The 13,001-nt window shown below is 38.9% G+C and overlaps 1 protein-coding gene across 5 annotated transcripts in view; it reads right to left on the minus strand.

The window, feature by feature from the left end:
• Window positions 1-1,862: 1,862 nt before the first annotated feature.
• ELF2 (E74 like ETS transcription factor 2) overlaps window positions 1,863-13,001 on the minus strand; it is a 37,015-nt gene continuing 25,876 nt past the window's right edge. For all 5 annotated transcript variants that reach the window (XM_072928724.1, XM_030271890.4, XM_004176282.5 and 2 more), the window contains 6 exons: window positions 10,089-10,202; window positions 8,952-9,125; window positions 7,906-7,992; window positions 4,542-4,734; window positions 3,807-4,160; window positions 1,863-3,575 (listed from right to left, as the gene is read on the minus strand). In XM_072928724.1, coding sequence (XP_072784825.1) covers window positions 2,948-3,575; window positions 3,807-4,160; window positions 4,542-4,734; window positions 7,906-7,992; window positions 8,952-9,125; window positions 10,089-10,128 — 1,476 coding nt within the window. In that variant the 5' untranslated portion in view covers window positions 10,129-10,202 and the 3' untranslated portion in view covers window positions 1,863-2,947. The remainder of the gene's footprint in view (window positions 3,576-3,806; window positions 4,161-4,541; window positions 4,735-7,905; window positions 7,993-8,951; window positions 9,126-10,088; window positions 10,203-13,001) is intronic.

Here is a 13,001-nt window from a genome sequence, read left to right on the forward strand (position 1 = left end):
TCTATCTGAACCACCAGATTCAGATGTAAAAGGGAATCCTGCTTTCACACATGTACAAAACAACAGGAAATCAATGGGATTTCAAAAGCCTGGGAGTATAGCTAGATACTAACCATTTCAATATTCTAGTGTTCCTTTCATCTGTTTCAGATGTTACAAACCTGACCAAAGCTCCCTCATCCCTCACTGGAGGTCACATCCTCCAATACCACCAGTAAAAACATACTTATTTACAGAATCAACAGGTTAAGTCCTCTTTCCATTTCAGTTATATCAGTGCATCCTCACACAGATTGAGATTCTCACAGTACTTCATGAACTTCAGGTGAGTATCCTCGGGCAGCCAGTATCATGTGCCACTCCCTGGTGGCCAGGGGAGAGAGCCAAAGGACCGTCGCCGATTCCGTGGCAAGACGCAGCACTGGCAGCGTCTCAGAGCTGCCTACGAGCTGACTACCCCACCAGTAGTGGAGCCGGGTGCATTCATTCCTCTACTTTTTGCCATTACATAATGAAGTCTTGGCATTGCAAGGTCGTCAGCTGGAAATCCTTATCTAATTCCAAGAAGATAGTTTGTCCCCATTTGACTTCCAGTGTATCTAAATTAGTTGTTGGAAGGGTCTTAATTACAAATACTCGACATAGATATTTCATGCTCTGAGATGCAGCATTTCTTGCAGATACAATCAAGTAACAGCCATTTATAATAGGGATTCTTACAGACTACACTTACAACAGCAGGTTTAAAAACACTTGTTTCTTTCTTCTTGTCTTTTGGCTCAGATTTGTACCACCTGCCTCTCTTTACACTGCTTCATTTCTCTTTACACAGAATGTTAGTGCCTCTCAGACTGCCAAATTAGCTGAGTGATTGCCTAGCTTCCCCTGCTTCCCTTTCCTACCTTTCTTAGAAAAAAAGTTGTCTTCTCTCTCCATTTCCTTGTGTGAGGGGTCTTAGTCCTCTACCCCATGCCAGAAAAACAGTTCATGCATAAGAACTTTTGATTCTTTGGATTGCTGCAAATGGAAGAGATTGCTGCCTTATATAAGCTGCAATCTTTTTTATCTGCCTCAGCTTAATTTTGTTCTTAAACTCCACTTCCCTGCTCAAGAGGATGAAAAAGAACTGCTTTTCCAGAAGTTTTTCATAGTCCCCTGCCTCAAAGCTGACCTGGCTGTGTGGAGCTATTCCCACTCTTCTTACCAGTTGAAGGGAAGAATGGGCCTTGCTGCTAGGACTCTACAAGTAACCTGATTCTCAGCATGTAAAGTATTTAATTCTGGTGTCTTTCAGCACTACAGAGGACCTCAGTTCCAGACAGCTGTTAAACTTGCTCCTCCCAGGCATAAAGTTAGATGATAATTTAGACTTTAATTAAACTTCAAAATTACCCATGTTCCTGCCCTGAAGACTTTCCAGGGCATATCACTAGGAACTGGGGGTCCATTGGGCACCTGACTACCCACAGCCTGATGTGCCAGTGTGGTGCCCCTGAAATCAGGCTAAGCTACATTTAAAGCCATGCACATGGACTGGAAATATGGAGCCAGTATCTGGTGTAGCTGGAGGAGCAGTTAAGTAGTTCACAGAGCTCATGTGCATGCTCATCATCCTGATAACGTCTAAGAACTAAGAACTAGACCCCTGCCAGAAGTTACCTCACCAGCTATAGCAAGCTTCACAGGTATTTAAAGAAATGGGTGAGAGAGCTGGTCAACCCTTTGAAGCAGGGAGGAGTCCCAAAATTTCACAATGTATCATCTATATCAGGATGAATGCCTGGAAGATTTCAGATAGGAAAAGAAGATTAACAGGTTAGCAGAAAGGAAGAAGGAAAAAATAAACAGCACACCAAACACCATTAAATTTTCTTTCTGTATTTCATTAAAACCTACTTGAATACACTTTGAAACAAGAGTACAACAAAATAGAATATACTTCAAATGTTGAATATACAAACTATTGTAGTTCGTTCTGAACACTGGTACTTCCCTCTTAACTTCAACTAAAAAAATTTACAGGTTTAGAACGACCTGACAAAAGCTCATGCTGGGCGTGACCTCTGAAGTGAGAGTAGAGCTGAAACTGAAATGTATGCACAGATGTCAAGGCTAAGTGAGAGAAACAGGCATGGTACAGCAGAAGGCAGAAAACCTGCTGCTACTTTGTCCACGATTAAGAAATTTAGACAGACTTTTAACTACCATACAAAATATGTTACATGTTATTCTATAACAATACTGTGCTAGGTACAAGGTTTTTAAAAAGTTTGTTTTAATAAAAAAGCTTAACACAAACAAGCCATTAGCTTATTTCAAGAAAGATAACTGAAAATCAGTCTAAGGCTTTCAATTTGAATCTGCTTAAGCTGTACGATACAAAAATCCCTCTATGCCTCTGTCTTCTTTTAGAAGCTCTTTAATCTCCTTTATTTCACTTCCTACAATACCTAGTAGCATAGTTTTTCACATAGCACCAGTTGAGTACTGTGGGCACACAGTAGTAATTGCTGGTATGCACACAAAATGCATCAGATTTGCCATTTGTGTAACAATGAGACTTTCCTCTCCCCCTGAAAACTAAAAACCAAGGCAAACCTTTCACACAGCTCTCTCTTAGTGTTTCAGGTCTTAGTGTAACTTGGTAACCGGTAGCGTAGTGAAATTGTTTGGTCCCTTTTCAGTCCCTCTCTCTTTCCTTCTCCATAGGTTCAGCTGTTTCCCAACTGGAAGAGGCAGTTTTTATCAGCATATCACTGTGGATTAATTCCCACTGAAACACGGGAAAATAATTTTTTTTCCAGTAAGTCTTCAACATATGCATGTTTATTAACATTCCAAAACTCTCCTTTATGACTTGGTGGTGGCATTCACATCCCTCCCCCAGTTATGTCAGTATATTCAAAACCGTAACAGTTAGAAGTCCATGCTGGAAGAAACCTATTCTTCATTTTTCACACGTGATGATTCCTTCTGTTTTCACTGTTACAGGAAGGGCAATAGCTGAGGGTGTACTAACTACCACTACATGGGTTACAGTCTTGTTTCCATCTGCTGGCTTCTCCTCTTTTACCAACTGCAGTGTTTTCACTTCACATTCCTGTTTCAAAGCAGCTGTGTCTGATTTAACTTCTGGACCTTTGAGAACTGCACTAATCACCCTGGGAGGAGTCTGGCCAGAGGCCTGCTGAGCAGGAACCGACAGTCTCATTACTGGTGTCCCATGAGCTATGGACACTGGGGTTAGTGCTCTAACAGCCAATGGGGCTCCCACAATGTTGATGCTTCCTGACCCAGACAGGCCCGTTTTTGTTTGCAACTGACACTGCGTGAGTTGCGTGGCAGGGATCGTGATGATTTTGGTGGGCTGCATTGTGATTTTGTCTCCATTTTCAGCAGAGGCTGGCATCACAGTAGGGATTGTCTGAATTACTACCTTTGGAGTTGTTGCTGTGGTTGGACTTGTGTTGGTTATTAATGGTGACCCTGCATTTACTGACTGCACAGCCACAGTTGAGATTTTCTGTCCCAGAGAGGTCATGACAACGGGCACTTGCATTGCCACACGAACAGTCCTACAAAATAAATGTGTGTGTTTAGGCCAAAACACAGGGCACTATCACAGATGACAACAAGGACAGACAGTTCTAAGAGAGACAGGTTTTTAACTGGTGCTTAAAAAAACCCAAACCAAACCATAACAAAAAAATGAAAAAGCCAAACCAGCAAGCAAAAAACCCAACCCCAAACCTTTTGCACATCTAGCAATAGGATTTTGGAAATTTAACAGCCCCATTAACACAGACCTGGGAGCTGTTGTTGCTGGGACAGTAGCAGTGGTAGTAGAAGGATGAGATGAGGACGTGTCATGAGCTGGTGAGGCAATATTCACAACTCTGGTGACTGTTTTTTCTGTTCTGGTACAGTTTAACTGAGAGGAATTTTTTCCTCCACGTGCAGAGGTTGCTGCTTTTAAAAGGTTTTCTGCAGATAAAGACACCCTTTCCAAGGACTTTTCATCTGTAGGCATTGACAAATCTTCATTGCAGGACTCACTTTTGTCATCATCTATGACAACTATATTTTTTGGCATCTCCTTAAACTGATACACAAGCCTCTGTCCTTCAACTTTTGCCAAAATTCCTCTTTGATAGTAGTACCTGCAAGGAAATTACAGTTTAGTAGTAAGCAACACAGTCATAGATTTTAAATAAAACCTCATTCTGTGCTAGCAAGAAAACCTGAAGTAATCACAGTAAAATCTACAGTGTAAGATGGTATGGAAAGAAGCAGTTAGAACACACTGACAAATTATCTGAAGGATCTCCCTGAAAAAAACCTTACTTTTCAAATACATACTTCAGGAATTAGAATTGCAAAATTACTGGTATCATAAAAAGTTACAAGGAGTGTAAGACTGAAGGCTAAATCTGCAAAAGGGCAAAGTTTTTAAAATTTCACAACCTTTGTATTTCTGCAGGCAAAATTAAGAATCAGATTTTAAATTGTAGTAGATAACTTAAGGGTCTAAGAGTTTTTACCTCAGAGCTCTTCCCATTGTCTCATAGTTCATGTCAGGTTTGTTTTTGTGTTTTCCCCAGAGTTTGGAGACAGCCTTTGAATCCACAAGTTTAAAGATTCCTTTCTCTCTCTGAGTCCATTTAATATATCGAGGACATGTATTTTTGTCCTGAAGAAGGTCCAATAGGAATTCCCATAAGTACGTTGTATTTCCTACCATCAGAAAGCATTTTTGTGTTAGAAAACCATTTTTAAAGATAACAGAAACTTCTCCATATGATCTGCATTACAAGCAATATTACACAGAGGATGTAACATGCACATATTAATTCACTCAGTTAAGTTTAAGGAAGTTTCCATAAATATTTACATTCTGAAAGGAGCTAATCCAAGTGATCTGCTATACAGCACAAGAGCCTGCCTGTTCAATCCAACACCCATTCTCAGTTCTTGAAAAGAAAAGAAAAGAAGTATGGGAGGATGTTCCAAGTCAGTACTCATCTATTCAGCAACACGAGCACTAGAATTTTCTTCTCATATTTGATTAAACAGGGCATGAAAATGCCAGTATATTTTTTGACACTGCAGAACAGGAGGATATAAATAAGTAATTTTTAAAAGGCATACAACCTGCAGCAACAAACCATCTCAACTGCGGTTAAGTTTGTCCGGGATCCGAGGCTCCTACACTGACTGGTGGCAGCCCCATGTTCTAACCCTGACCAAGGGTGCAAACCCAGTCCAACTACTTAAAAGCGAGTATTCACATGGCAGAAATCCCATGTACCCTTCTGTAATTAGAGAGATATAAAATGAAATCAGGCTAAAGAATTTAATGCACTTGTCAGATATTGCAGAGGTGCACCTCTTCACTGGAGAAGCCCCAGGAAGGCGTTTGTGACAGCGACTATCAGAATGTTACACAGGGTCTGTCTGCACTCTGACCAGACCGTGTGCATCCTGGAAGAGGGGAAGAGAACCCAAAGAAACAAAGCAGATCACATTCCAAATTTACAGCTGGAAAAGACTCCTCAAGTTTTTGAGAAGGGAGAACTACGACAGATCCCCAAAAATAATAACCTTAGAACATTAATAACAATTCTCTATCTCCAAGGACATGGACCAAATTGTATTTTGCGTGTATGTGAAAAAAGGTCATTAATTCTTGAGATTTAATGGCCTAGCATAGCACTTGTTATGCCATGCAAACATAATTAAAATAAATTAAGGCATATTAGAGAGCACTGTTGCAGATTTTGAGAAGTCAGCTATCTTTGTAAACCTTAAAGGGTAAAAGAAGATCACAGGTTCCATTGAAAAGCACCTCATAGAGAAAAATTGCACTTTACAATGTGCTCCAAATAGCAGCAAGTACCTACTCAAGAGCTACCAAGATTCAACTATATTTCAGAGACATTTGAGTAAGACCTATATGAAGAAAGAGTCAATAAGAGAACTCTGGAATCTTTAAATCATCCTCAATTTTAGGGAATTCATCCCTGGGGTTTTACTCTTTAGAAAGAGAATTTCTAGGTTGACCACCAAGTGCTGTAGGTCTGCAACAGAGTTTTTGCAAAAATATAAGTGGGTTTCATGATTAGAAAGCAAACAGGAACTTCAAGAAAAGGAATAAACTGTAGGACCCAATTAAATCAGATTTACAGCTGCCTCACTTTGCACCAGAAAGTACCCAGAATGCACAAAGGAAGGAATGCCAACAATGGATCCCCTTTCCAGATGTGTACAATCATCTCTCCGTCTCCATGACCTAACTCTGATTGTACTAAACTGTAGAGTAATTCCTGGTTTTCCGAAAACATGCTGCATATGAAATAGTCTATCTTTGCAAGTGACTTTTTAAATTAAGTAACAAAACTTAAATCCGGTCAACAAAATATTTTGCAGGATATCAAGAAAAAAAATTAATTTATTCCAGTTGTAGTATAAAATATGGAATGAGGTAGTTCATGAGAACATATGTAGATCATATAAATATAATAATTTTAAAATAAATTTAAATAGAAATAAAATAAATTTAAAACAAAGCTAAAAAATCTCCCAAAAACAACAGAGCAGTACCATCTCCAACTTTATAAAACAAGAAGCTACAGAGCTGAATTCACCAGCACAAAAAAGGAGAACAGAAAGAAATTCAGGCCTCCTTTTTCAAATTATTTGTCCAGGAAACTAGGACCTGGGACAACTGGAAAGTACTGTTCAGGTAAGAGAATGCTGTAATACTAAAATCTGAAATAGAATTAAAGGTAAGGATTCCAGAGACTACAGAGAAAGGAAATAATTAAACAAGATGTATATTTAAATACAGCAAATACAAAAATCTGTTAACTCCACTGAAGTCCATTGCTACAACAAATCTAAAACAACTGTGGGCACTGCAGGGAAGTTTAATTAGTGTTTGCACTGGTTTCCATGAGCAAACATCTCCATGAAGTCAGTCCCATTCTTCCTTGCCCTACTGACAAACATGATGACTCGGGAGCTGTAGCCAGATAAGGAATTACGTAAACAGCAGAGATCTTGCTTTCAAAGAAATGTCAAAACAGTAGAGCTGACTAGTGCACACTTTCAGCCAGCATGTTGCTACTCCAAGTCACTAAACTTTGTTACTCCCAGCTATAGCAACATCTCAGAACAACTTTCAGCGCACCAAGTGGAGGTGAGATAAAGGTTTTTCACCTGTAGCCCGGGAAGAGCTGATACACTGCACACCACCCCCCAAAGGTAACCTGTGAGCAAGTGTCCCAGTCTATCTTCTTGTGGAATGAATAGCAGGGGCTTGGAGTCCAAGAAAGGAACCTCTATTTATCAGGAGAAACATAAGGAAACTAAACTCTTCTGCACTAATTCTCCACTCAACCAATAGAGAAACACATCAACACGTAATTTGTTTTTCTCCTTAAACTAAACTGAACCTATTGGTCAAGGAATATAGTCCCACTGAAGTTTGTCAATTAACTAAGAAATCGTATTTGCAACCTTATTACCCTTACTTCCAACCATCACTTTCTAAATGCCCAAATGCTGCCTCTACTTGAAAGCAAGTCTTACGCAGTAGCTTAATAAACCGTGTGTAGCATTTAGTTGATACACAACACAAAAGACATCATAAGTCAATAACAACAAAGTAAAAAAAAATAAAAAATGAGAAAGCTTATTAACTGTGGAGGGTACTAGAGGAGACTCCTAGAGCATACATCCTTGTGCTAGATCTTGTACAAACAAATTTAAAGACATTGAATAAAACTCTAATAAAGTCAATACAATCTCATCAATAACATTTTTAAAGATATGGGCATTTCATGTGATAAATACCATGCAGATGCACTGTTTATTTTTAAAGACTGAATGAACAGAAAAATATACCTTTGCCTTCTCTAGTTTTCTTCTTTATACCTAGATCTGGAGACCCTTCAGATAAAGCTGATTGCTGGGTTTTGGGTTTACGGCCAGCTGCACACAATACATGGGGAAAAAGAAGTATTAATCATATGCAGAGTAAAATTTTATAGTTTGCCTTTGCTGAAAAAAAGCAGTTTGTCTATTCCCCCCCCTCCCCCCCGCTGTTTCCTTGCTACAGGCACGGATATACTTCGATTCTTAGATTACTACTGCACATCAAGTGTAATTATCATTTGGTTGCTTACTTCATAGGCAGATTTAACTCAATTGCAGACAAGTTAATGTGCATTTTTATTAATTCTAAGACTCACAGATCTTGTATTTCTATCATTTTATCACTACATTGCATTTGTTTCCCTCTAAATTACAAGTAAATATTCCATCTTAGCATACCTGGAAACTCTATTCAATCAATGTTCCTAAACTGTATTGATGCCTCTAACAAAACTGCTAGACCAGAGAGAGCAACCTCACCAGGTGCCAACCTCTCATGTGATCGCAAAATGCTTTAGCAATCAAACACTTTTCTGAATTGTTTCTTCTCCAAGACATGCCAATTAGATAGGAAAGACAGAAATTCACAAAGAAGATCTTATAATGATTTTGTAAACTGATTTATATTTTTTAAGTTGGTATTTACCCTGTTGCTTCATTGCATGAACCCCAGGTCTACTGTCTCACCAAATAAACCCACATTTCAGACAGTAGTAGCTACCTACCACAAAAGTCCTCTTTGAATACTCTATCCTTTCTCCACTTTGTGCTAAAATACACAACACAGAAACCATCTTCCTTTATGGCTTGTCAAAGCCCATTCTCTTGCTCCCTCTTTTTTCTTGATGCAGACACATATTTCTAAGAACTCACATTTCAGTCTCCCATCAATCTGTTTGTATGAGCAAAGAGATCAGACCATCCAATCCTTCCTCCCCTGTATCAATTGCACCATTCACAGCAGTGGACAACAGAAGTAAAATTTTGAGATTGCTCCTATGAAAAGCCATATGTACCCTTTTTCTTTTTCATTGGTTCATGGATATCAGGGGAAGTTGGAACAGGAGATACATCCATTTGTTCAGATTCCTCTGTTGATACTTCCACCACAGTTTCTGTGATCACATCAGGTCTCATGGCTGCATGGATAAATTCTGGGGTGGACACACAAGGAGGGACAAAAACTTCCACTACAAGAGATGAAAAAAAAGAATATCTGATTAAGTTTCTACCTGATTATTTTAATGTATTTTACATAAAATCATTTTAAAGAAAGCATATGAAACACTGTAGTAAGGTTCTGCTCCAAAATCCTGTCACCTTGAAAATCAATCCAACTCCCTAAAACATGCACATTTGTCAGTAGCTTTAGGCAAAAACAGGTACCACATCAATATTCTTCAGAACTAAACTCAACTTTAATTTAAACAAATTAGAGCTTCATCTTTGATCATTACTCTGATCTCTACTTCCTATTTTGTAGCTTTTGCATTTCAGTGTGACCATTATTTCATCCAACATATATTAAGTAACTTCAGAAGGGACATAAGTTAAAGTAACCATCAACATTAAGGTTTGGTTTTTCAAACTGGTAACTTTGCAACACATTGGTTTTGGGTATTCTTTCTAAAATAGAAAGATGAATAGAAATACTTTTCCCTTAAAGTAACTATTTCAGCAATTTAAAATGTTAGATTCACAGAAACCAGAATGGCTGGGGTTAGAAGGGGACCTGGTCCAACTCCTTGCTCAAGCTGTGCCACCTAGAGCTGGCTGCCCAGGATCCTGTACATTTTAGTATCTCCAAGGATGGAGTCTCCATGGCCTCTCTGGTCAATCTGTTCCAGAGCTCTGTACCTTCACTGTGAAAAAGTATTCCATGATGTTTAGGGGGGAAAATTAATTTTAAATATGCAATTACTCAGCTATCTCTTCCCAGCAACCCATCTCAGATAAATTATTTAATCTGTAGGTGCACTTGTTGCAGGGTGGGGAAATTATGTAAAACTCCAACAAATCAGTAGTTTTTAAATATGCAGGCAAATGTTTTAAACAGCATATAGCTCTCCACAGAAACAGTTTCCCATTTTGCTTGTTTTATTGATTAGTAGAAGAAGAAATGGCTCCCAGAGTAGAGACTTTGGCTGGCATACCAGGACTCCTGGCATCTCTCAGGCAGGTAGGAGACTCCATATGAAGCAAGGCCTCTGCAGCTTCAATTGTCTTATCTGTGCAGTGCACATTACTGCCATGAACTGATGCTTCTACTGCAGAAGGATACAAAAAAAATTATGAGAACAGGTTACTTATAGAAGCCCACATGTATCCCTGTACAACTATACTTCTCAATCTTTAACATGAAACACACAAGATTATCACATGTCTTCACACTTTTTATACCTTCCTGTCAACAGAAATATTTAGGGAAGGCATAAGACAAGCAGAGCTGACACTGTCACTTCCTAGATTAGATTTCTGGTTCACAAGAAAGCTACTCATTTCCATGAGAAGTTCAAGAGCTTACAGAAGAAGGCTGAGATTTGTCTTCTGCCTTCAGATTAACCAGAAAAAAACAGATTGTGATGAGGATGATTACAAATTACCACAGCGGAACAGAGAAGTAGTACCATATCCAACTATTATCCCATTAAAATCTAAAGGTCACCTCTTCCAATTTTCAGTCTGTTGGATAAATATATACACATACATGTCTATGTATATACATATATATATGTAAATACAAGACAAGTTTCCAAAACATACATCCTGTTTTGATTTCTGACATTAAAAATAATTTTGAATTCATTTTAGCAGGTTGGTTGTTAAAAAAAAACACAAAGCACAATAAACAGTATTAAGGGTGTGTTTTATGCAAAAACTAAGGGAAGAAGGCAAAAATAGTTCTTTTTTCAAGTTCTGAAAGTTTAGGAAAACTAATTCAAAAAATAATGCAACTTCAAGTGAGCACAGTTAAGTATGATATAGTGCAGAACACAGCAGCAACACAAAAAACCCCCAGTGTACCATGTAGAACTACAATTCTATGCACAGCTAACTCCATATTCCTCGCCCTTGTAAGGGTTTTGAGAAGCAGTGACTGCAGAAACACCTGTTGCCCATTATCCACACTCTGGCCAAGGTAGCTGTCTCTCTTCAGTTGCTCTTTCCATTTATGGCCATGTGCTCTAAGCTGAACCACTCCGGCAAGGCAGCCAGCAACAAGGAGATCTATCTTTAGCCTAAGCAGAGTCACCTATCTCTACTATCACACAACTAAAGAGGATTTGGGAATAATTCTCTACAAAAACTTCAAGGCATGTATGCTGCTACTGAAAACAGAAACAACTCAAGGTTTGTCTAGTGAAAAGCAGGGAAACAATGCCAGAGTTGCTTCTGACTTAAGGAAACACCGGATACACACATATTCCCTGCAGGCTCACATGGGGAAGCTTTCCAGCATATTGCAGTTTTTTTTTCAAATGCAGGGATTAAAAACTTGGAACGACCTACTAGCCAGCAGATTAAACATATCAGCCAGAAGATGAAAGTGGATAAAATGTGAAAGATGCACAAATGCGAAACTACAGGTGACAAAGTTCTTCCTGAACCAGCCTGCATGCTCACCTGCTGACTTGGCTGATGGGATTCCCACCACAGCATATTAGCTATGGCCTGGGATGCTATTTAGAGAGCTTTATCTTTTGGAACAGTAGATGCCTGTTAAAGTTGACATTCCAACACTGATTCACCCCAGGCTGTGAACAACAAAAACTTACCTAAGAGCACAGGAAAATCAGGGAAGGGTCTTTATTTTGCACTCTGTTTCTTGGATAACCAATGGCAACCAGCACAAACTATGCTTTCCCCAGCTGCAAACCCTGCATGCTCCCCATGCTTGGCCAAGTGTTTCCATCCCAAACAGCTGTTTGGGCATATCCAAAGTCAGAGGCTGACCACCTGCATTGTTAGAGACTGGCCCTCCTGTAGCAGGAAACCCTCTGACTAAACATTTCTCTTTCTAAATAAAAGTTTCAGTTGCACAGAATTTGATTACTAAGTTTCCCTCATCTACCTGATAACAATTTTCACTGATTATCAGAATACAGGAACAATATTCAGACAGTTGATAAAGAATGTATAAATTCTACAAACTACTGAAATTAGAAAGTCCAAATCAGTATTTAATATGTTATTATTCTAATGCATGCAGTAAGATTCAAAGCATGTCAAGCAAAGCTTCTCCAATCAGCTAGCTGCTTCTGTTCAGTATACGAAGGACTTCTGTAAATAAATTCAAACGTAGTTGACAAATTTCAATTGTAAGAGGGTATTGAATTAACTATCTCCTAAATGTTTAAAAGTATACAAAATTTTCCTACAGAAAACAGTTTAGATGCTGCACCACAACTAAGAGGTACTTAGCAGAGGGCAGGAACCAGGCAAGAAAGATAGCAGACAGCATCTATGTACTTTTCCAGTACTAGGATATTCTGATGAAAGACTAGAGTTGAGGGAAAGGAAATACAACCAGTATTAGGGACTAAGACTGCAAAACTGTAATAGCAGAGCAAAGGAGCCACTCAACCTCTCCCCTAAGCAACCCTTCAATTTCCAATAAAAATACACTATCTACTCCACAAAAGCCTCTGACACTTGAAAATACACTCTTCACAAATGCTTTTCCAATGGGAGCTACTTGGGACTCCACTAAAACTGTCAACTAAAAAAAAAATCAAGCAAAAAATAGTAACACTTCTGGCTTTGGCTGAACAACACATGCTGTCTGTCTATCACGACAGTTAACAAAGTAATCTAACATTGCCAAAAGGACAGCTATGAAAACACTGACTAAATTCAGTTCTATTACCAAGTTTCAAGTCTTCTCAGCTAACTAATTCTCCTTTACCCAGTACACAGTTTTCGCCTTAGAGGCATTTGTCTATCCAGTGAACATCAGGAGCTGGCATCTCCTCACAGGGAATGTTTACTGCACCAGCACAGTGGGAAGAAAAAAGGAGAAATTTGTAACCCAACACAAATTTATGTCAAATATCTTTCTGACATGC

The sequence above is a fragment of the Taeniopygia guttata genome, chromosome 4, assembly GCF_048771995.1.
Source record: "Taeniopygia guttata chromosome 4, bTaeGut7.mat, whole genome shotgun sequence".
NCBI classification, from domain to species: Eukaryota; Metazoa; Chordata; class Aves; order Passeriformes; family Estrildidae; genus Taeniopygia; species Taeniopygia guttata.